The sequence below is a fragment of the Mobula hypostoma genome, chromosome 25 (genome assembly GCF_963921235.1).
Source record: "Mobula hypostoma chromosome 25, sMobHyp1.1, whole genome shotgun sequence".
Lineage (NCBI taxonomy): Eukaryota > Metazoa > Chordata > Chondrichthyes > Myliobatiformes > Myliobatidae > Mobula > Mobula hypostoma.
In genome coordinates this window covers 12,946,050-12,967,987 of record NC_086121.1, presented here as the reverse complement: position 1 = coordinate 12,967,987, position 21,938 = coordinate 12,946,050, and the positions used below count along the sequence as shown (strand labels likewise).

Genomic DNA, 21,938 nt, shown 5'->3' with positions numbered 1-21,938 from the left:
CTTGAAATAAGTAAAACTGCTGGAAGTGATGGATTATCAGTCACGTTGTACTTGGTACTTGGTACTGGTTGGTTCTGGATCTGCTGAAAACACACAATGCTTCTAGCTGGCACTACATGACCTTCCTAGAAACAACTTGGACCATGTGTCCACCAGACAGTTTTTAGCATGAAACATCCTGCAGGCCCTGTGGTTGTAGGGCATAATAGATCCTGTGGGATAGCTTCCGTGAACAGACCATTTGACAGATGTCTCATCATCAGAATTCACCGACAAGCACCAGGTCCTTACTTGGTTAATAGTGAGAGGGACCCGGCCCATCAATGGGGGTCATACTTTCAATACTACCCTCTAGAGGCAGTGATGAGGATGAGACAATTAATTATCTGAAATTCATTGCCACTGGTGGCTGTAGAAGACAGGTCATTGAGTATATTTACAGAAAAGGTTGAGAGATTCTTGATAAGTCAGGGCATACAAGATTAGGGGGGAAAGGTCAGAAGAATAGGATTGAGATGGAAATGAATCAGACATGATCAAATAGTGGTGCAGACTTCATGGGCCGAAAGGAACAGAATTAAACCTATGTCTTAAGGTCTTTTGGTCTAATTTACAAATCAGATCTGGAAAAGGAGATAAGGGTCCTTGTGAAGATACATTCTGAACATGACAGTGGACTGCATGATCCAATTTCTATTCCCATACTGAGACAAATATTGTTTGGTGGGAAGATCATCAGCCGGTGAAAGCCTACATGTAGTCTGCCCAAAACATGGTCTCCCAGTACAATGAGATGTCCATGGGTGGATGCTACTGCCTGGCACATTCCAAGCTGCAGAAGTATGTGCTGAAGACGCTGTGAAGTTTGGTTCAGCCAACACGTAAGCTTTGTGGGGAAGAAATGCAAACTAAAGTCCTGTTGCCACCAGATACCGAGCAACTGGCTCCTGTGTATCAGTCCCTCAAACACTTGTTCAAAGGGGCATTAGGAGTGGCACCAGTGGCTTGTAGAAATAATGCATCAATTTGATGGCACTGCAAATCTATTGTCTTAACAACACTATGAACGAGAAGAAAGTCATGTACTGTTTGCATTCTTTATATATCTTTTGTTAATAAAATTTAATTTTAGAATTAAAAAGAATTCCCCAGACTGCAAAAGGTCTCAAAGTTCAAAGTAAATTTATCATCAAAGTATATATATGTCACCTTACACAGCCCTGAGATTCATTTTCTTGTGGGCATACTCAATAAATCTATAGAATAATAACTACAACAGAATTCATTAAAGACCGCACAACTTGGGCATTCAAACAGAGTGCAGAAGACAACAAACTGTGCAAATGCAAAAGAAGAAATAATAATAATACATAAATAAGCAATAAGTATCAAGAATATGAGATAAAGAGTCCTTGAAATTGAGTCCATGGGTTGTGGGAGCATTTCAGTGATGGGGTGAGTGAAGCTGAGTGAAGTTCTCCCCTTTAGTTCAAGAGCCTGATGGTTGAGGGGTAGTAACTGTTCCTGAACTTGGTGAGGTTCCTGTACCTTCTTCCTAATGGGAGCAGCAAGAAAAGAACATGTCCTGGGTGGTGGGGGTCCCAAGCTTTACCACTTCAACATGCAATTTCAGGCACATTACAAATGCAGGGCTCATCTCTAAATGCGAACATTATACAGTCATTATCATAATGTAGTTTGTGGGGCTGTTGAGCCAATAAATGGCATTGGTGGTTCAGCTCATTACAGCAATGACTTCACTTCAACAGTAATTCGTAGTCATAAAGCACTTTAGGAAACTCTGAGGCTGGTTTTAAAAAAAAACCCTAATGTAACTACAAGTCTTTCCTTTTCTTTCTCTTGGCATCTTTCACATAATTGGGAGCCCAGTGGCAAAATATTGGTAAAGACGAAAGACATAATTTAGTTTTACAGAGTGGCAGTTTCTTTCACTTCTGTAGATTTCTTTCCCTTTCCCGTGCGGTTTCCCTGTGCTGTTATTGCTTAATTAGCAGGATAAACTGAAGCATGATAAATGCTATTATTTACTCAGTGAAAGACCACAATCATTGTTGTTTTGACCCTTGGGGCAAAAAAGGCAAAACCCTTGATGATTTATAAGGGGTCTATGAGTGGTGCTTTCTGTATCAGCAGGCAGGGGAATAATGTGCTGCACGACTCAACATAAATTCAAAGGCATCACAATAAATAAGGCATGTCATTTTTTTTTTCTTAATCTGAATCCCGCACTGGAAAGCTCTGAAAGACCCAGCCCTCGCTGCAGAGAATTACGGCCTTACTAGTGGCTGTTATTTCTCCTGTCAGATTTACTAACAAAAAGATACCGGAATGAAGCACGGCTTTCCTAATATAATATAATATGACTAATGATAGCCACTTTTCATTGATTTCCTTTGCCTTATCTTTGACAATGCCACAACTGTATAGAATTTGTTCCCTCCTGACTCCTGAAATTGCCAATGTTTTACGGGTATTTATTGCTATCCCGGGAATGTACCAGGGAAGAGAGCAATTCAGCAAGTTTGTTTTACACACAGCTATTGGTATCTTCCAGATGTATGCTCGAGCAAAGGATTTGTCAATCCCTACCCGAGTACAGTAACACTATCAATGCATGTAATCCACATTCCCCAGTAAAGAAGTTCTAATTTACCCAGTACAAACTAATCCAAAACTGAGAACCCGGAATACTGTCAGATCTAATATACCTGGTTCTGGTGAAGTTCTGTTCAATGTGCATTGCTGAGACATATCAAACTAACGTCAAAGAAGCTTTCCTATCTAGCATTTCTGATGGTCGATTGGGTAATGTTATCAGTACTAGTGACACTGTGGCATCCTTTTAATGACCTAAGCCATGCATTGCTTGGATAACTAATGCATTAGGACAATTGGATTGTGATTGTGATCCTAGATGTACCAATGGCTAGCCTTTACCCTAAAAGTATTATTTACATTTATTGAAGAACTGGACAGGATATTTTTTCTGAATGTGCTGGAAAGGCGATGGCCTTCAGACAGTTTATGCATTCCTGGACTGTTTCAATGCATCTGTGGATTGATGTTTGATATTCTGTTTCTGGCTCGTTTTTTGCTGTTTGCATGATTTGTTCTTTTTTTTTCTGCACATTGGATGTTTGATGTTTTCTTTGAAAGGGTTCCGTGATGTTTCTTTGTTTCATGGCTAGTCCGCAGTAAGACAAATCTCAGGGTTGTATACTGCATGCATACTTTGATAATAAATGTACTTCGAACCTTGGTCAAGAGTCAGACTTCCTGAATCAGCAGCCTGCAAAGATCTACCTGGCCCTGCAGCTCCACAAAACAGATGCTTCTATCTATCTAATGCTGGGATTAAAGGAAAGGGGTAAAGATGAAGGTCAAGGAGCTCTTTCTTCATTTTCACACTTTCTAACATACTCAGCTTGTAACTTTCATCACACCCCATGATGAGAGGGACACTGAAAGGCTCCACTGTCCATGAGGGAATGGATGCTGGCTGTACTCTTTTCCTTCAAGGATGTAGCCGTCCTGCCCTATCACATTGGTGCTTGAAGCTATGTAATCTTCCCTGCTGGAATGTTTATTTTAGCAGAAGGCAGACGTTCTCATTCTTTCTCTCATCATCATATTTCTTGTGATCTTCTTTGACTTCTTTTTGTTCCGAATTTATTCCTGGGGTTTCACCTTTCTTCTGGCAAGAGGGTAAGGCCAGATCATCAGGTATATTTAAGGCAGAGATTAATAGATTCTTGATTAGTCAGAACATGAATGGATATGTGAAGAAGCCAGGAGATCAGGACTGAGAGGGAAAATGGATCAGCCATATTGAAATAGCGGAGCAGACACAATGGACCAATTGGCCCAATTCTGCTCCTATATAAACTTATGGCTTATGTATGGTATATAATCTTATTGCTTATATATGGGTATAAATCCATATTGTGAGAACCTCTGTGACAATAATTCATAATGTTTGACTAGGGCCTCTTGGAAGACCAGGATTGTTGACCAATCTACAATGCCCGAAACAATGACATGATAAGAACAAAAACCTTAACAAAGCACTCTTTGCCCCGTCTAATTAAGGGTGAAAGATGAAATACTCAAGGGTAACATGATGGAAACTTCTTCACTCTGAGGGTGGTGTAAGTGCCAATGCAAGTGGAGGATGCAATTTCAATTTCAACATTTAAGAGAAGTTCGGATAGGTACAAGGAAGGGAGGGGTATGGAGGGCTCTGGTGCGGGGGCAGGTCGATGGGGTTAGGCAGTTTAAAGAGTTTGGCATGGACTAGGCGGTCCATACTATAGTTTTCAAAGACTCAATGACTCTAATTTTCACCCATAAGGTTGCAGGCTGAAAGTTTGTCACAGAAAGTAACTGAACTCTAAGAGTGGCATCATAGCTTTGTAGATATTCTGGGATCAATGCACAAATCAACCAAACCCTTTGAACTCCCAACACACAAAATGCTGAAGGAACTCAGTGGTTCAAGCAAAGTCTATTTCATGATGCTTTTCTTCTTTTCAAGCCTTACTTTCATTTTCCTGTGTCCATACCTTAACAGTTCCGTGCCCGTGATTTAACCACAGAGGCTGCCTGACAGACTGAGTTCCTCCAGCATTTTATGCATTGTTCCAGATTTCAAGCATCTGCAATTCTTCATGTGTCTTTAGCACCAACTGACTGATCAGCCTTCTCCTGAGAAGCGAATTGAGATCTGCTCCAGACCCAACACTGTTCAGCCCTCCTTTCCACCCCAAGGAATCACTAGGCACAAAATGGAAGAGTTTAAAATAATACTATCAAACAAGTTTCTGAAGTATTAAATGGAAACTAGTTAAAGTACATTGAAGGCAATGAAGGTTTCTAAAAAGCTAACCACACTTCTGATAATATAATGGACACCCTTAGTGACCACAAAGCAAGCGAAAAATGCAGAGAATTAACATGCCAACGCTATCTAAATCAGAAGGTGTGCAAAGGACTTAATGTCCAACAACTCCAATCATATCAAGTTGTCTGATCTATGATATGTGTGTACTATGTGCACTTTTAAAATGTACCTCACAAAGCAGTCAAATATAAATTCCTGCATATCTAGCATTGGGTTTACACTGTGACACAGGGATACTTGGTTCTAATGCCCTTTTGTTTTTAAATGTTATGATCCTCCCTGTTCCTGAGTCACATGCCATTGCTACATGGAAAAATACTAGACAGCTACTAAGTTTTGGAGCTATAAAATCCGTCTTAAAATGCACTACCACAAATAGTTAATACGTACATAGACAATAAAAATAGCTGGCATAGAGACCCGGGCATTCTGACAAAAGATTTAACCTCAGGTAAAATTTTCAGGAATAATTCAGCAATTATTATTTGAAAATTCTATTAATAATCAACTAGGCTAGCAGGCAATTATATCACCTGTATTATTAATGGCTCCTGAGCACATCTGGGAATCATTTCCCTACTCAAGCGTCACTTCTCTTTCACATAAATAAATATATTTCAATAAGTAACAATAAAATTGAGATTGAAAAGAGTGAGCGTGCATAGCAATCCAGAAAGAGGGTGTGACAGAATAAATGTTGCATGTGGAGGCAGTTAGTTCTAAGTACTGAGAACCAGAATGCTACTCTACTTCAGGGCCAAGTGCACCTACAGGAAATATACAGTATATGGAAATATGGGATCATCATGAGATTGAAGTTTTGGTCATTCACACCTATGTAAATATACCATAAAAATCACAGAATCATAATAAGCATGTATGATGTGTCATTAAGTACTTTAAAAAATACTAGCTTTAACTCTATTACTGGAGAATCAAGGTGCAGTATAGCTAACGTTGGCTCATCACAACTTTTACTGCATTTCATCCATGGGCAACTTAAGTGATCACAACAGACTTTAAATTTGCCTTTGATATCAAGAATAGTGACCAGGAAACCACTGGATTTTTGTTAAAAATAACACAAGTTCACTTTAAGGAAGAAAATCTACGCTCTGAAACTCCTAGCAACACACACAAAATGCTGGAGGAACTCAGCATCTAGGAAAAGAGTACAGACAACGTTTTGGGCTGAAACACAGCGTTTCGGTTTGAAACGTCGACTGTACTCTTTTCCTAGATGTTGTCTGGCCTGCTGAGTTCCTCCAGCATTTTGTGTGTATTGCTCAGATTTTCAAACCAGTCACAATTGCCAATCAGTATATCGATATTAACATAAATTTGATCTGAAATTTTCAGACGTAATATTGAAAAAATAATGTTATCATGTATCTGACGTTCTAGGCATTGGTTGTAGAGCAAGCAGGAAGAGGGAAATTACACCAGTGTTGTTCTGTTTCTGCTGTAAAAGTTTGCTGTGATAATTTTGTAAACTTTAAGGACGTCATAGCAGTCAATCTTCTTGCTCTTCTCACCTCATTGAGGTCTTATCTCTGGCTGCTTGATGTGCAAAGAGAGAAATTCAATAAACTGATGGCCACAGTCAAAGCTCATCTGCTGTTAACTCACTGGTAACTGAGAAGTCAACATTATTAGTCTTTCAATCAATGTAGGTTGAAAATAATCAGAAATGGCTAAATGTAGATAAAAAGAATCAGTGAACTCCAGTTTGTCCAATGATTGAGAAGTACGTATGTTCATTAAGTTTAACATCTCAGTGGTTTGCTTGGCTCATTGTCCATTCAGCTTATAATGCAATGAGGGATATGATCAATCCAGAACCAGCTCCAATCACCTCCAAGGTCATACCCCTCCACCCTCTTCAAACCCCAGATGGGTTAGAGGACTGAGCCTCACAGGTGAAGTTTCTTGCCCAGCTTAGTCGAGTTCAGCCACACGTTCTTCATTTATACAGCACCTTCCAAGCAGTAAAAACAATTAAAGCAGTTCTTATGATAATACCAACCCAAAACTGTCACCATCATGTAAGGAAATATTTGCCAAAGTAACCAAATGTTTGATCAAAGAGTTTCTTTTAAGGAGTGATGTCAAGCAAGAAAGAAAGATGGAAAAGTTGAAGGAAGAAATTTCACTACTTAGAGCCTTAGCAACTGACGGTATAAGGGAGTGATCAGATTCAGAATCAGGTTTAATATCACCGGTATAAGTTGAGAATTAAAGATAATTAATTCTCAGTCAGTTAGATTGTTCCAAATTGTTCTCAGCCTGGATACAGGAAGAGCAATGCACATTTTTTTTCTCCTGTTTGTAATCACCTATACGTACAAGAAAGTAGACACAAGGGAGGGTAAACACCATTCCATTTCCTTCCCTTACTGTGCAATTTAATGACACTCACTATCCAGTCATATAATTGGTTTTCCAGTGTCTAGTATCTGAGGAAACACCCCACAAAGAATCAATAGGAATGGTCAGACACATCCATGTACATTAAATATGCCACCTATGTGTTTATCCATGTCTTTGAATGTGGGTTTCTAGGCAGCAACTGAAACAAATTACCAGTGCAGATGAAACTTGGCAAACTCTTAAATAAAGGTTTAGAGAAGCTGGGTTTAAATTGCAACTCACTACACAATCAGGATGATTGAATGGGAAGTAACTGATAGGGTCTACATGCTTCTCTTAACATATTTTATAAAATATTTACGTGGGACTACATTTACTTTAGGGTGGTGGAGTTGAGATATGCCTCTACCAAAGGAGGTGTAAGGCGCTCTTTCCCTCCGCTTGCCTGCAGGTCACCCTTGGGCAAGGTGTAGCACCTGCTTAGCCTCCCCTTCAGGGTCACGTGAAGCCATGGAAACAGGTGGTGAATGGTCGTATGAGCAGCTGGTGCATATCACAAGTCCTGGTTACGTGACCACTGACACCAGGCAGACAATCTCCGAAGGGTATTGATAATGGCTGGGGTCACCAGTTTTGTAAAAACACCGCCCAGAAGAAGATAATGGCAAATGACTACTGTAGAAAAATTTGCCAAGAACAATTATGGTCAAGACTGTGATCACCCTTATCGTACGACATGGCATAAAATGAACAAATGAACATTTGCTTAATTGAAATGGGCATTAATTTCAGCATCGGATTTGCTATCTTCCCAATGAAACTATGATCAATCTAGGGTCTACATTGTTCGAGATCCTGTGGATCTATTCAAAGAAGAGCAGGGAGTTCGTCATCAAATTTCTTAACCATTATCATGATCAGTTATCATTGACTGTGTGAACATGCAATGCATAAATCTACTGATGCCTTTCAATCCAGTTGTCCAAATTATTTTCCTTCTTTTGTTTTCAGATCTCAAATACGGAAACATAAAAGTTTCATACAAAAAACAGATAATACTGGAAATAATTCAGAAGTCATATAGCTCATGTGGTTGATGGTTACAATGAGTTCTTCTCCGATCTTGGAAATTTACTTGCAAACGTTTTGTCGCTGTACGAGGAGATATCATCAGTGCGCTATGATTGTGAAGACAGCGCACTAATGATGTCTCCCAGCATGGTGACAAAATATTTGCAAGTAAATTACCAAGCTTGGAGAACAACTCAATACTGAAAATATTTATCAGGTAAGTCAGCGTCTACTGAGGGAGAAACAAAGTTAACATTTTAGTTCAATGACTTTTCATCAAAAGTGGAAAAGTTTCTCACAATTTCAAATACCGTCTGCCCTTTTGAATATTTTCATCATTGCCTGTTTTTACTTCAGATTTCCAAAATTTATACTTCTGGTTTGCTTTTTAATTAAACCTTTTACAACAGATTTCAGCATTTATCCCTGGTTTAGCGAACTGATATATCATATGGGCTTGTGGCTTCCATTCTTCATCCAGTGACTTTGAAGTGAGAGTTATAGTGAAGAAAGGATTAGTCTTTGCTTTACTATCTTCTGCAGACCAACAACCTACAAAAATGGCTGCCTTGATCCGCATTACATTGACTGATCACTAGGCAGAGCCAATGTCAAGACTAAACCTTGTCTTTCCATTGGCTGATTTTTGCAAAGATGAACTATGCAACAGAGGGCATTGGTCAGCAATCAGGAACAAAAACCTGGTCTGAGTTATTTTCTATTCTCTTTTGTTTAGGGTGGGGGGCTACCCAACCATTTTATGCCATGGACTATTGCCATTAAACAAGGGGTCCGTGAACCCTAGGTGGGGAATCACTTGTTTAGAGAAACTTAAGAATTGTTGTGCTATCCCTGGACCCTCTCAACTGAGATCAGCAAACTAAACAGAAACTAGGAATCAAATCTGATGTCTTTCTGGTTTATTTGGCTCTGTATCATAATGAGCTGTGGGCTTACTAATAAATCAAACTGAGGAACTCTCTGTGTTTGTTAAATCTGCTGGTTTAAATTGGTTTTACATTAACATAAATCCCACTTTGAGCTGCTTTTTATATCTTACTTTTGGGAAAGGTATCTGTCTCTCTGTTGGCCTTGCCTGTCAATGAGACAGCACCTGTATCTTCTTGTGATAACCTCTGAATCAGGTATCATCCGATAACAGGGTCCCCAGATATACTGAGAACAGGTTAGAGTTAAACCTTGGTGTTAGCAAGGCGGTGAAGGTCAATTGATTAGTCATGGGAACCAGCAGAATAGTTATTTTGCTTTGAGGTGTGGCTGTTTAATCCTGCCCAACTCTTTCAACACAAAGCTATCAAAGGCAAAGGAAAATCAATATTAGGATACTTTTCAATAGAGAATCTGGACCTTGCTCCCTCACTCCAAGGTGTCCTTCAATTTAAATTTGCAGATTATCTTTTATTATGTTATATGTCACAGAGGTGTCCTGAAAGTCTGAAGATAGAGCCAGACTTTTATCAGCTTGCCTCTCAAAGTGCTGTCAGTGAACAATGGTGTCTGATAGAATATATAAACCAGAAAGAAGTCTCGCTGAGGCTGTGCATCCAAAAGATTTTGTTTGCACTTTTCTTTTCTGCAACTTTGTCTTTCCTTTCATGAGAACGCACTAGCTCATATTTCAGTGCTGCTTCGTGTATATTTACCCTTCTAGAGTTACATTTGGAAAATGGTCTCTGAAAGAAACCTGGCAAATGAACCCGGCATCCATTTTCTCTCTCCTGTCTTCAACGCTCTTCCATTTTTGTCATTCCAAACCAATTTTCTCTCCAGAGCTCGCTCCCTAAAACCCCACATCTATCAATTTATTTTCTCTACATTTATACCTGCATTTTTTTTCTATATTTCATTACATTCTCTGCATTTTTATAGCCCAATATTTTGATCAAAATTGTTGACAGCACTCTTAAACTCTCAGTACCTCAGTTTAATTCCCAGTGTGATAGCATCTCAGAAAATGTGAATTTGAGTCAGACTTTGGCAGGTGACATGTGGGAAAGAAAGTAAAACACCAGTAAAGAAGTAAGAAGGAATTTAAGAGGGCAAAAAGGGGACCTGAGATATCCTGGATAGAGAAGGTAAAGGAGAATCCTAGCAGATACTGTAAATATATTAAAAGTAAAGGGATAACTGCCTTTCAAAATCCAACCCTACGTGAGAGGTGGAAACAGGTAAGGCTGACCAACAGGTCTCTGGTGAAGCTGTAGAGGCCAATCCCTGTACAGTGGATACACTGGACTACAGAAACACTGATGAACTCCAACCACGTCATCGACTTTGGACGACAGAGATGGGAGATCATGAATAGCCTATGTTTCACTGGGAGCTAAGGATAGAAGAAGAAGAAAGGGATAACTAGGGAAAGAACAGGCCCTCTTAAGGATCAGTATACGTGTCTCCAGGTTGAGCGACAGGAGATCTCACCAAAATTGGTGATGTGGCAGACAGTGAGGAAGGTTGTCCAAGAATATGATTGGTTCTAAATCAACTGAAATAAGTGGGCCAAGAAAAGGCAGGTGGAATTTAATTTGAGAAAATGTGAACTGATTAGGTTGCCCTAAAGTGAAGACTGGCTGATATAAAGGAAGGAAGGCTGGTGAGTGACGTGATGGACATTTATAAAATCACGAGGGCCACATATATGGTGGATAGTCATAGTTTTTTTCCCAGGGTAGGGGAGACTAAAAGGGCACAAGTATAAGTGAAAAGAAAGGAAAAATTAAAGGGGATCTGAGAGGAAGAGTTTTTCCACAAGAAGGATAGGAAATTTATGGAACAGTAGAGGCAGGTACAAATAAATGCTTAAAAGCCATTGGGCAGATATATAATTAGGAAATGTTCAGAAGAATATATGGTAAATGCAGACAAATGGAACTGTCACAGGAAAATACCCTGGTCAGTATGGATGTGTTGGGCCATCGGGCCAGTTTCTGTGCTGTATGCCTCCATAATTCTATTACGCTGAAAACATCCATAAGGTTGCTGACAACAGGAATTCTGCAGATGCTGGAAATTCAAGCAACACACATCAAAGTTGCTGGTGAACGCAGCAGGCCAGGCAGCATCTCTAGGAAGAGGTACAGTCGACGTTTCAGGCCGAGACCCTTCGTCAGGATGGAGGTTGCTGGATTGTTTTTAAAATTCAATTGATTTATTAATGACCTTTAAAAAAAGAAACCTCAATAATATGTAAGTGAAACGGGCTAATATACCACACAGTCTGTGGAATTACTGCTCACTATTAGAGTATTGGTAGGAGATACAGAAACATCTCAGCCAAGACAGTAAGTCTGAAAAACAGCTTCTTCTCGAGGGCTGTTGTGCAGCTGAATAATGCTACACCCTGGCTTACCAATGGCCTTTGAGTGTTATGGACTGTCAAAGTCACTAGTTGTATATAAAAGTGGGAATTGTTTTTTTTAATTAAGCCATACTGCATGCATTGCACATATCTGGTTTGCACGGACTGAAGTAGCACTGGATTCTCGTAGTCTTGAGCAATGACAAAGTTCTATTTTATCTATTCCAACTTCACATCAGGGTTGCGGTAGTTTAAGAATGTGGCTCACTTATTCGAGGAACTGGAAAGGGGCATTAAATGTTGCCTCTGACAGTGATGCCCACATCCTGGAAAGAATAAAAACATCCTTTATCAAAGAGGTTGTTCCTTCTCCGTCTCCTGAAGTGGCTAGCAAACTGTTTAATTTCATCAATTTGTGTTACAAACAAAAAGGGCTACGGCCATCTAGGATAGCTGGCAATGGCCAATTAGTAATGTTTTTGTCAGCATCACATGTATTCCATAAATGATATGTTTTTTAATGATCAGAGAAAAGGAAGCAAGAACAGATACCCTGACTGACTTTATATCCTCTCTCCTCAACCACGCTGCACTAAGGGCATTTCTTGTGGTATTTCTACTGCTATAACAGCAGACTTCAAATATAGCTCATGAATCAAATTCTGTTTGCTTCTCGGTCATTTCTACACTGGGCAATGGAGCAAGTTCAAGTTGTGCATTTAATCAAATAAATTTGTTTTGACTGCACCCCACATCAAAATTTCAGCTTGCACACGTTCTGGATTTCTCGAAGAGCAGGGATTGTTTAGCAGAAGGTGGGCAGCACGGTAATGCAGTGGTTAGCACAACACTTTACAGTTTAGTCGACCCAAGTTCAATTCCCGCCACTGCCTGAAAGGCATTTGTACGTTCTCCATGTGACCACGTGGGTTTCCTCTGGGTGTTCCGGATTCCTTCCACAGTCCAAAGACCTACTGGTTGGTAAGTTAATTGGTCAATGTAAATTGTCCCGTAGTTAAGCTAGGATTAAATTGGGGTATTGCTGGACAGCCTAGCTCGAAGGGCTGGAAGAGTATGTTCCACACTGTATCTCAATAAGTAAATAAATAATTCAGACTGCGACAAAGGTTAGTGCACCAAGTTCCATTCTACTATCAATTCTTGAGATTGGTTGTAGATCTGACAATGATATTGGTTCAGAAGTACCTTCAAGGGGATGTAGGAGGGAACACTTGCTGTTCGTAGAATATAGGCAGTCACTGGCTTATTATTCATATCAAAAAATAAAATAGATTAAGTTACACAAGTTGGTGCATTGAAGCGTAAAAACATCAGCCCATCCAACTAACCTAAATAATTCCAGATATTATATTTCCATAGAGGCAGGAGATCTTGGCCAACCTTCAGTCTTCCAGCCAGCAAAGACAATGATTAGGTACTTTATACTTTATTGTCGCCAAACAATTGATACTAGAATGTACAATCATCACAGCGATATTTGATTCTGCGCTTTCTGCTCCCTGGATTACAAATATTAAATATTAAAAATATTTTAAATAGTGAAAATTAGTAAATATTAAAAAATTAAATTATAAATCAAAAATAGAAAATAGAAAAATGGAAAGTAAGGTTGTACAAAAAAATCAAGAGGCAGGTCTGGATATTTGGAGGGTACGGCCCAGATCCGGGTCAGGATCCGTTCAGCAGTCTTATCACAGTTGGAAAGAAGCTGTTCCCAAATCTGGCAGTACGAGTCTTCAAGCTCCTGAGCCTTCTCCCGGAGGGAAGAGGGACGAAAAGTGTGTTGGCTGGGTGGGTCGTGTCCTTGATTATCCTGGCAGCACTGCTCCGACAGCGTGCGGTGTAAAGTGAGTCCAAGGACGGAAGATTGGTTGAAGGGCCTGTACTGCACTGTGTTGTTCTGTGTTCTAAGACCTTGAGCCAAAAGCATTCATGTAAATCGTCTCTATTCCTGCAGTGATCACACTTGTGTGAAGTAAAAATTCCGAATTCTCTTACCCTTTCAACCTTTCATTGAAACTTAGTTGTGGTTTTACAGATTTCTAGCATCTGCACTATATTCCTTTCTGCTTTAAGAACTTAAGGAATATAAGCAAGAATAATCTATTCCACTCCTTCTACCTCATCTGCATTCAGAAAGATTAAGGTTGATTTTTATCTCATTGCTCTTTTTTTCTACTGACCCCAAACTCTGCCTTGATACCCTCAATGAATGACCTTCTACAACTTACTTAGCTGGAGAATTAAATCATTTGAAACGATTACAAATCTTTGGGTCAAATTTCTGAACAGCTATCGTTTTTATTTCGAGGCCAAGACCCCTGAATGTAGGTACCCTTTCAATGGAAGCACCATCTCGACATTTACCCTGTCAAGCTCCTTATGAGGCAACACACACAAAGTGCTGGAGGAACTCAGCAGATCAGGCAGCATCTATGGAAAAGAGTTAGCTGCCTGGCCTGCTGAGTTCTTCTAGCATTTTGTGCATGTTGCTTTGGATTTCCAGAATCTGCAGATTTTTCTCGTGTTCATGATTTAAAGCTCTTTTTGAGTTTTACATGTTTTGGATAGGTCTTTGGTTAGTCTTTACTTTCTATTACCATTATAGTTTAGTATTCAACCATGATTGAAGCCTCGTCTATCTACAGAAATGAAAAACCAGATACTTCTGTAGGATTCTAGTTCTCATCTTGAAATAGTGACCTGCTGATCATTCTTTATCATTACTTAAAGTGATAGGCAAATAAATTTTTATGCATTTCCTATATCACAATGGATCAGTTTCCTGACAGACTGTGACATTTCTAATGGAGCTGTTGCAGAAAAAATACTTATGTTACATTAGAGGCCTGGTCTTGTCCTGTTAGACACCCGAGGAAGAGAAAGAAGGGATGAGAAGTCGCTATTATTTCTGTCCCCGTCTTGCTCTGGTGAGAACAGGTCAATTCACTCCATCCAAGAACAGCACAGTTGTGGCTTCAGACCTAAATTTTTATCCAAAATGTTCCAAAATGAAAATCAGTCACCAAAATAGTGTCCCTGAAAACTTTTGTTGTGGAGATATAAGTTATTAATGATAATTAGAAGAGTGTCAAAGATCTATCTTAAGACAAGGTAGATTCCAGAACTTATGCAGTGATCCCACCAGCTACCCTTGGCAACTACACAGTTAGAACTAGAAAAAGCAATGGTAATCCTGATATTCAGCAATGATGCCACAGGAAAATTGATATTTGCATAAAGAAAGCATTAATCATATTGGTAATGCCTCTTGGATAGAGCAATCCAAATCCAATTTTATTGGTCAGCTCTATTCCATAACTCAACTTCTTCATCGATTTGATAATTTTTTACAAACAGCCCTGAAGAGATGCAATAGTTTCTGCCTCAGTCACTTTTCATTTTGGCAACACATATTTCAACAGACTTTGAATTAATTAATTTGAAATCTTTCCACAGCCTGAGGAGAAATTTGTTTAGATGCCATTTGAAGGTGTTTCTGCAACCAGAAGAGATCAATCATTGGACAAGTACAAGTATGTGCTTTCTATGCTGACCAATTCTGCTCAGTGGGCTTGAAGCACACATGTTAAAATGTCTTTCCTTCTCCTGCTGTGCTAAATGGAGGGAAGCAGGTCTGTTGTGGGCCAGATTGTTTGTCATGGAAAGGTGGAGGGTGTAAGGTTGTGTTGGGAAGGAAGAGGTGTGGAGGAGGTGGGAGCAAGATTGGGATAGGTTAAAAACATCAATCAGAAGGATACCAAGACACTGATGATCAGTCCCAACAGGGGTTACGATTGGCTTCTTGAAGGAGAGGGCCCAGAGTTGTGCTTGGGTTGGGGTATGGGGGACTGGGATTCAACTGCACTTGGGGTTGTGGGGGGGTGCAAGTGACAGCACCCATTTGGGTGATATGTTTTTAACAAAACATCTAAATGAAACAGATTGGGAATCTGGTAAGATGATAATATTTCAGGTGTGGCAAAGCAGGCCTCCCGAGCCTGGGAAGGGCCATATGCACAAGCATATAGGATCCTAAATAGACTTCTTGACATGCAGTAAATCCTGATTTAAGTTGACACCCTGATGTCATAAGATGTTCAATTATATATATTGCACTGGCTGAAACAATTAAGCTCCACAGTGAAATTTCTTATGTCTTTTTCTGTTCACTTTCCATTCCCTATTCTATAACATTTACTTTTTAAACCCATTGTTATGCCTTTTCAGAATTAAACTATCCTGATCCAATAATAAGAACTTTAAAGGTTTTTTTCAGTTGGATGAGATGAACATGAATTTTCCAGAGGCTGCTGCCGACTTTGATAAAAAAGAATGGGCAAAAAAGATTGGGCCTCACCAGCAATGCCACCATCTGAGTAAAGGAAGAAACTCTGCGCTGGTATGTCACCAAAGACACTTGCAAATTTCTACAGATGTACTGTGGAGAACATTCTAGCTGGCTGCATCACTGTCTGGTATGGGGGGTGGGGGAGGGCCATTGCACAGGATCGAAATAAGCTGCAGAGAGTTGTAAACTTAGTCAGCAACATTATGGGCTCTCACCTCCCCAGCATCCAAGACATCGTCAAAGAACGATGCCTCAAACAGGCAACATCCATCATTAAGGCCCCCCCCCGCATCACCAGGACCACACCCTCTTCTCATTGCTACCATCAGGGAGGAGGTACGGCAAGCTGAACGGTCACACTCAATGATTCACGAACAGCTTTTTCCCCTCTGCCATCTGATTTCTGAATGGACATTGAACCCATGAACACTACCTCAATTATATAATTTAACTTTTAAAACATATATACACATCTTTCTGTAATTTACAGTTTTTTAAACTATTATTATTTTTAACTATTATGTACTGCTGCTGTATAACAACAAATTTCACAACCTATGCCAGTGATATTAAGCCTGATTTTGATTCTGAAATTCAGTCCCTTTTTCCAATGGAAGTAACACCTCTTAGTGCAAAATAGATCTTTATTTTGAATTGTAAAACAAAGCCATTTGTTGTTGAAAACCCTTTTAAGATGTACAAGAGAATGGATGTCAGAATTTTTAATTTAAATGAACGTACATCCAATCTATTAACTACAGAGGCGACAACATGCTGCAGCTTCACTTGAACTTACAGAGCAAATGACAGTCTCATTTAGGCACTTGAGTAATATGATTGTAATATTATGTTGCTTATAAGACCCACTTAATGGCTTTTAAATAGACAATTTCTGATATAACACACTTATGTCTGTGAAAAATAGACAGAGAATGGATAAGGCCTGGAGCTATTCATCTAATAGATTAAATTGTCTGTCTTGGTAGAATGGGTCTAAATTAATCCTTGGAGCTTCCTGTTCCCGGAGGCCGTGAGCTTCCATCCCCCTCTATGGTTCTAGACCTAATGCCATGGCAATTTTACATTCAAAGTGTGCTGTTGGTATTAGAATCCTGGAGGACCCTGCCCTCACAGGTCATAAGATCTACTGTAAGGGGGGCTCAGTCACGTCTCTCCAGCAGCGCACTAGATCAAAGATATTACACATCCAAGGAACAGTCAGGAATAAAGCGAACTTCAGAGAACAGATGTCAAGAAATTTATGTCCATGATTGTTAACAAAAAAATAGTAACTCTGAGTGGGTTATAGAAAGGAATGGAAAGGCCAGAGTGAAGTGGACATAGACTAACAAATAACGAAGACTGACACACAGCAACATTCATATAAACGTGAAACGCACATTAGTTTTCTCCTAATAAAATGGTGATTGCGGAGGTAGCCCTGACATTAGGGTGGTCCTGTATGAAGAGCGTCAAGAAATAATTTTGCTCTGCACTTCCTTGATCAAAATAGCAGCTATTACACAAGTTTAGCTTGATCCCTTCTGATATTTGGCATTTGGTTTGCAATTGTAATTGGGTCACAAATGCACTTTTGGCACAGGAGGATTAATGCAGCACCCCACAAGTAATGTGGCAGTTTTCATCTTCCATCAGATGTGATCAAACTCTGAACAGGACAATGGTGCACAATCTTCAGCCATGCTATATCACTGCTATTGAATAGTCTGGCAATTGTCATTCTTCTTGTTGCTTTGAAAACAATTTTAACATTGTGTAACAGAGTACGGGTACACAATTACTTTATAAAAATCTTTTTCGATCGCTGTTCTCTGAAACGGGTAAGTATGCTATCATATTGACAAGTATTGGACATTATGACTAGATCATGGACAGAAACAAGGAAACTCCTAAAAACCATAGGTTGGATCCGAATACTGATGTTGACACAAAATCTTAATTAAATTAGAACTGGGTAAATGTCTTGCAGTTCTCTTCTGCAAAATTAAAGGACTACTTTTGTGAGAATCTTAGAATTTTGTCCTTCCGGTTGAGCAAGGAGTATATCTAGAAAATGCCTTCTGTTCAGTGAAATCAATAGTGAACTGAGGTCATGAAGCAGGTTGTGCCACATAAAATCAAGGACCACGTTAAAATCAAACAACTGCTTCACCATTCTGGTATTCCTTGTCTGTTCTATGTGGTTGACTAAGTTCATGGATATATTATATGTGCATAATGTATGATGAACCTTGCATACAGTCAGCATATGTCATGCTTATAACCTGTAACACTGTCAATATCACACATTGCTGAAAGCCCCCTTGTTACAAAGTAAAAGTTCATTTAACTCACTAGGAGCAATGCCAAAGGGATTTCCAAGTTTACACTTAGGTATGTTTTCCACAAATTAACTATTTATTTCCTCCAGGTTTCTCTTAATCATTGGATAATTCCTGGGAATAGCAAAATATCATCAACAAAACATACATTGGGTTATCCTTAAGGCAATATTTCTGTTACATTTCAGAGTGGTACATCACCAGCAAAATTAAGATTGTTCAAAGCAAGGCATGAAACTTGTAACAAAGCAGTGGTTTCTCGAACTATAATGAACAATGTCCAGGATTCAGTATAAATGGAACTAATATCCAGTCATGTTAACATCTCTGCAATGGAACCTAATTGACAGACCTTACTCCAAACCAGTCGCAATTGCCAATCAGTACATCGAAGCGAAAGCATAGTATTGACCCAAGTGTGGTCTGAGTTCTCAGAGTTGCAACAATACAAATTCAGAAAACCATGAAATACTTTTGAAAAATTGCTTATACGGTATATTACAATTAACTTCAAACATCTAAGACGTTTTAAAAGTTACCATGTGAAAAATTCTAGGACACGTAATTTACAGAAGGATGCTATCATATTTGTCCACTGAAGACCTATTCACCAAGAATATTTTATGACGGATGAATGGGTCTCTTTATAAAATACATTTCCTCAACTCCTTTGTCTGCCTTATTTGGCCAGTGCACCAGAACAGATGAATGATGCATCTTCTGGCCTGAAAGATGCAAAAGATTATGCTCAAGTGAATGCTTATTCTAAGCTTTTCCATCTTCCATATTACCAAGAGAATCTATTAAATGAAACAAGGGAATCTCACTTTATACTCAATACGTTCCCTGTTCCCTTTTTTCCCTGTTGTGCATCTCTGGCCCAAATTTTGTCCTCATAAAACAAAGAAAATTGAGGACTATACCCCTTCAGAGGTATAAACTTCACTTTATACATATTAAACACTGTGGGAAAATGGCTATGATGCTGCTTGTGGCAAATTGCCAGAGTAAAATAATCATAAATCTGAATAATACTGCAAAGTCCAATTAAGCAGAAGCAATAATAAATGCATTATTTTGTGACTCACCTCCCATCCGAAGTTTGGATCCTTCAGTGTTACCCTCTGAACTCCAGCATAAGGACCAAATTTCTCTCCCACTTCGTGCTTCTTCTTGGCCCATATCCCTAATCCAGCTCCAGGAATTGAAGACTCCCTTAGCTCAAAGTCAGGCGGGATTGGAATATCTTCAGGAATGTAGACAGGGGCTTCATATGGGGATCCTTCTTTAGGGGTGAATTCATTGCTGGTGGGAAGTGGAGATGGTGGACCCACGGGAATCGGGGACATGATGCTGTCTTCTGTTTCGTCTCCTCCACTCTCTCCAGCCGGTGGCTCTGGATCTGTCTCATACATATTATCAACCACTTCACTGTCACCTATTCAGAAGGTTAAGAAACAAAAGAATAAAATGAAGCAACTTGCTACAATACAAGTTTTACAACAAAACTACGATAGTTTAGATCCTTTCTGTTCTCTTTCCTCCAAGTTCTGCAACCGCCAAGAGCCCCAGACCCCAAAATCTCTGCATTTTCCCTAAACTGTTTTCTTCTTCATCCTTCTTTCCCTTTGTACCATATGTGACAACGCCTTTCTTTTACAAGGCCTATGATTTGATATTCCCTCCCAAACTTCTTTTTCTCTATAATTCCAACAACCTCTCCTTGACCAAGATTTTAGAATGTTTCCAAATATTTTTTAACATGGTTGTGAAGCATCTTGGTACATTTTACCATATGATCTGTATAATATTCCATGAGACTAGAATTTTCACATTATTATAGTGTGGTACAGTATAGTGGTTAGCAGAATGCTTTACAGTACCAGCAACTGGGGTTCAATTCCCGTCACTGACTGTAAGGAGGTTGTACGTTCTCCCCGTGACTGCATGGGTTGGTAGGTCAGAATCTGAATCAGGTTTATTATCACTGGCATGTGTCGTGAAATTTGTTAACTTAGCAGCAGCAGTTCAATGTAATATATAATATAGAAGAAGAAAAATAAATAAATTGCAGTATCTGTATATTGAGTAGATTAAAAATTGTGCAAAAACAGAAATAATATATATTTTAAAAGTGAAGTTTTGTTCATAGGTTCGATGTCCATTTAGGAATCAGATGGCAGAGGGGGAGAAGCTGTTTCTGAATCACTAAGTGTGTGCCTTCAAGCTTCTGTACCTCCGGCCTGATGGTAACAATGAGAAAAGGGTTATTGTAAATTGTGCTGTGATTAGGCTAGGATTAAATTGGGGGATTGATGGGTGGCGTGGCTCAAAGGGCCAGAAGGCCTATTTGCGCAGTATCTTAAAAAAATTAAATTTAAAAATATACCATCAATTCCAACTTGGTTCAGCTTTCACAAAACATAGGGATCTGTGGGAAAACTGGCACTTTGAGGATTTTTGAGAGTTGGATTGTACGGGGCAAATAATACTTGACCTACTATATTTACTATAAACAGCTTGAATTCATCTAAGATATTCACCACAGCCATAGACGATCTGAATGATTTTATTTACAGAACTCTAGCTAGTGGATTGATTGTGGAAGTCACTAAAAATGAAGTCTATTCTTGTTCTCACTCTGCTCGACTCTCTTCCATAAACATTCCTGAAACTTGACACCTTGTTTCTGTTTATAAGTTTCTGGCCCAGTCTCCCTCTCATCACTGTCTCATGATCTTGCCAGGTCTGATAAATGATGTATTACTTCTTTGCCTTGGTGAGCCCTTTAGTGTCATGCTTTTCACCTTGTAACAACCCTCTCTAATCTTCTGCTTCCCAAGTCTTCCATAGTAATGATTAGATTTTGTAATCTCTAAAGGAAATTGGAAATCAGGTTTCTTTTTATTTGCTGTTCCAAGGCATTGGATCAATTGAAAGAACTCTTCAGATCATCTCTGCTGAAACCATTGAGGAAAACCAGGGAGTGGATGAATTGGTCCTCTAGGACATCTGTAGTGCATGCTAGATAATGCACTCACCTTTTGAGTTAAATACAGGACGTTGCAAAGATTTAAAGGCCTGTTGTCAAACATTCTAGTACCATTAATGAAGAAGGGATGAGTGCAAGATATGCCAAAAATTGACGCGTGCCTTTGCAAGCTCTGCAAAGAAGGTGTTTCAGTTTTTAGACATTTAGAGATCTCTGATCGGCCTGGTGTATCACTGCAAATTTGAAGAAAGCTAATTTGAAGTTAAGCCACAGAAACATTTCTTTTAGGAAAGAATAGACCACTGGAAAAGGAGCTCACAGAGTCAGCCAGTGTCATGTAATTTGTATGCCCTCAATCTAAACACAAACTGCAATCATCCACTAATAGGCAGCAATTATCTGTGGCTGCAATCACTGTTTCATCAGTCTGTTTCTGTAATGTGCCAAGTCTGCTGACTGCAGTGGATTCATTCAATTGGCCTTTTAATCGAGATCCCTTTGCACAAGCCATTTTTGTCCATGATGAAATGTGGTTTTCCCCCTGTTTTGAT

General features: G+C 39.3%; 1 protein-coding gene across 1 annotated transcript in view; it reads right to left on the bottom strand.

The window, feature by feature from the left end:
- Nucleotides 1-21,938, bottom strand: part of prdm16 (PR domain containing 16) — a 760,985-nt gene that overhangs the window by 507,590 nt on the left and 231,457 nt on the right. Inside the window, exon 2 of the mRNA XM_063033179.1 lies at nucleotides 19,484-19,833. Within this exon, the coding sequence (XP_062889249.1) occupies nucleotides 19,484-19,833 (350 nt within the window). The remainder of the gene's footprint in view (nucleotides 1-19,483; nucleotides 19,834-21,938) is intronic.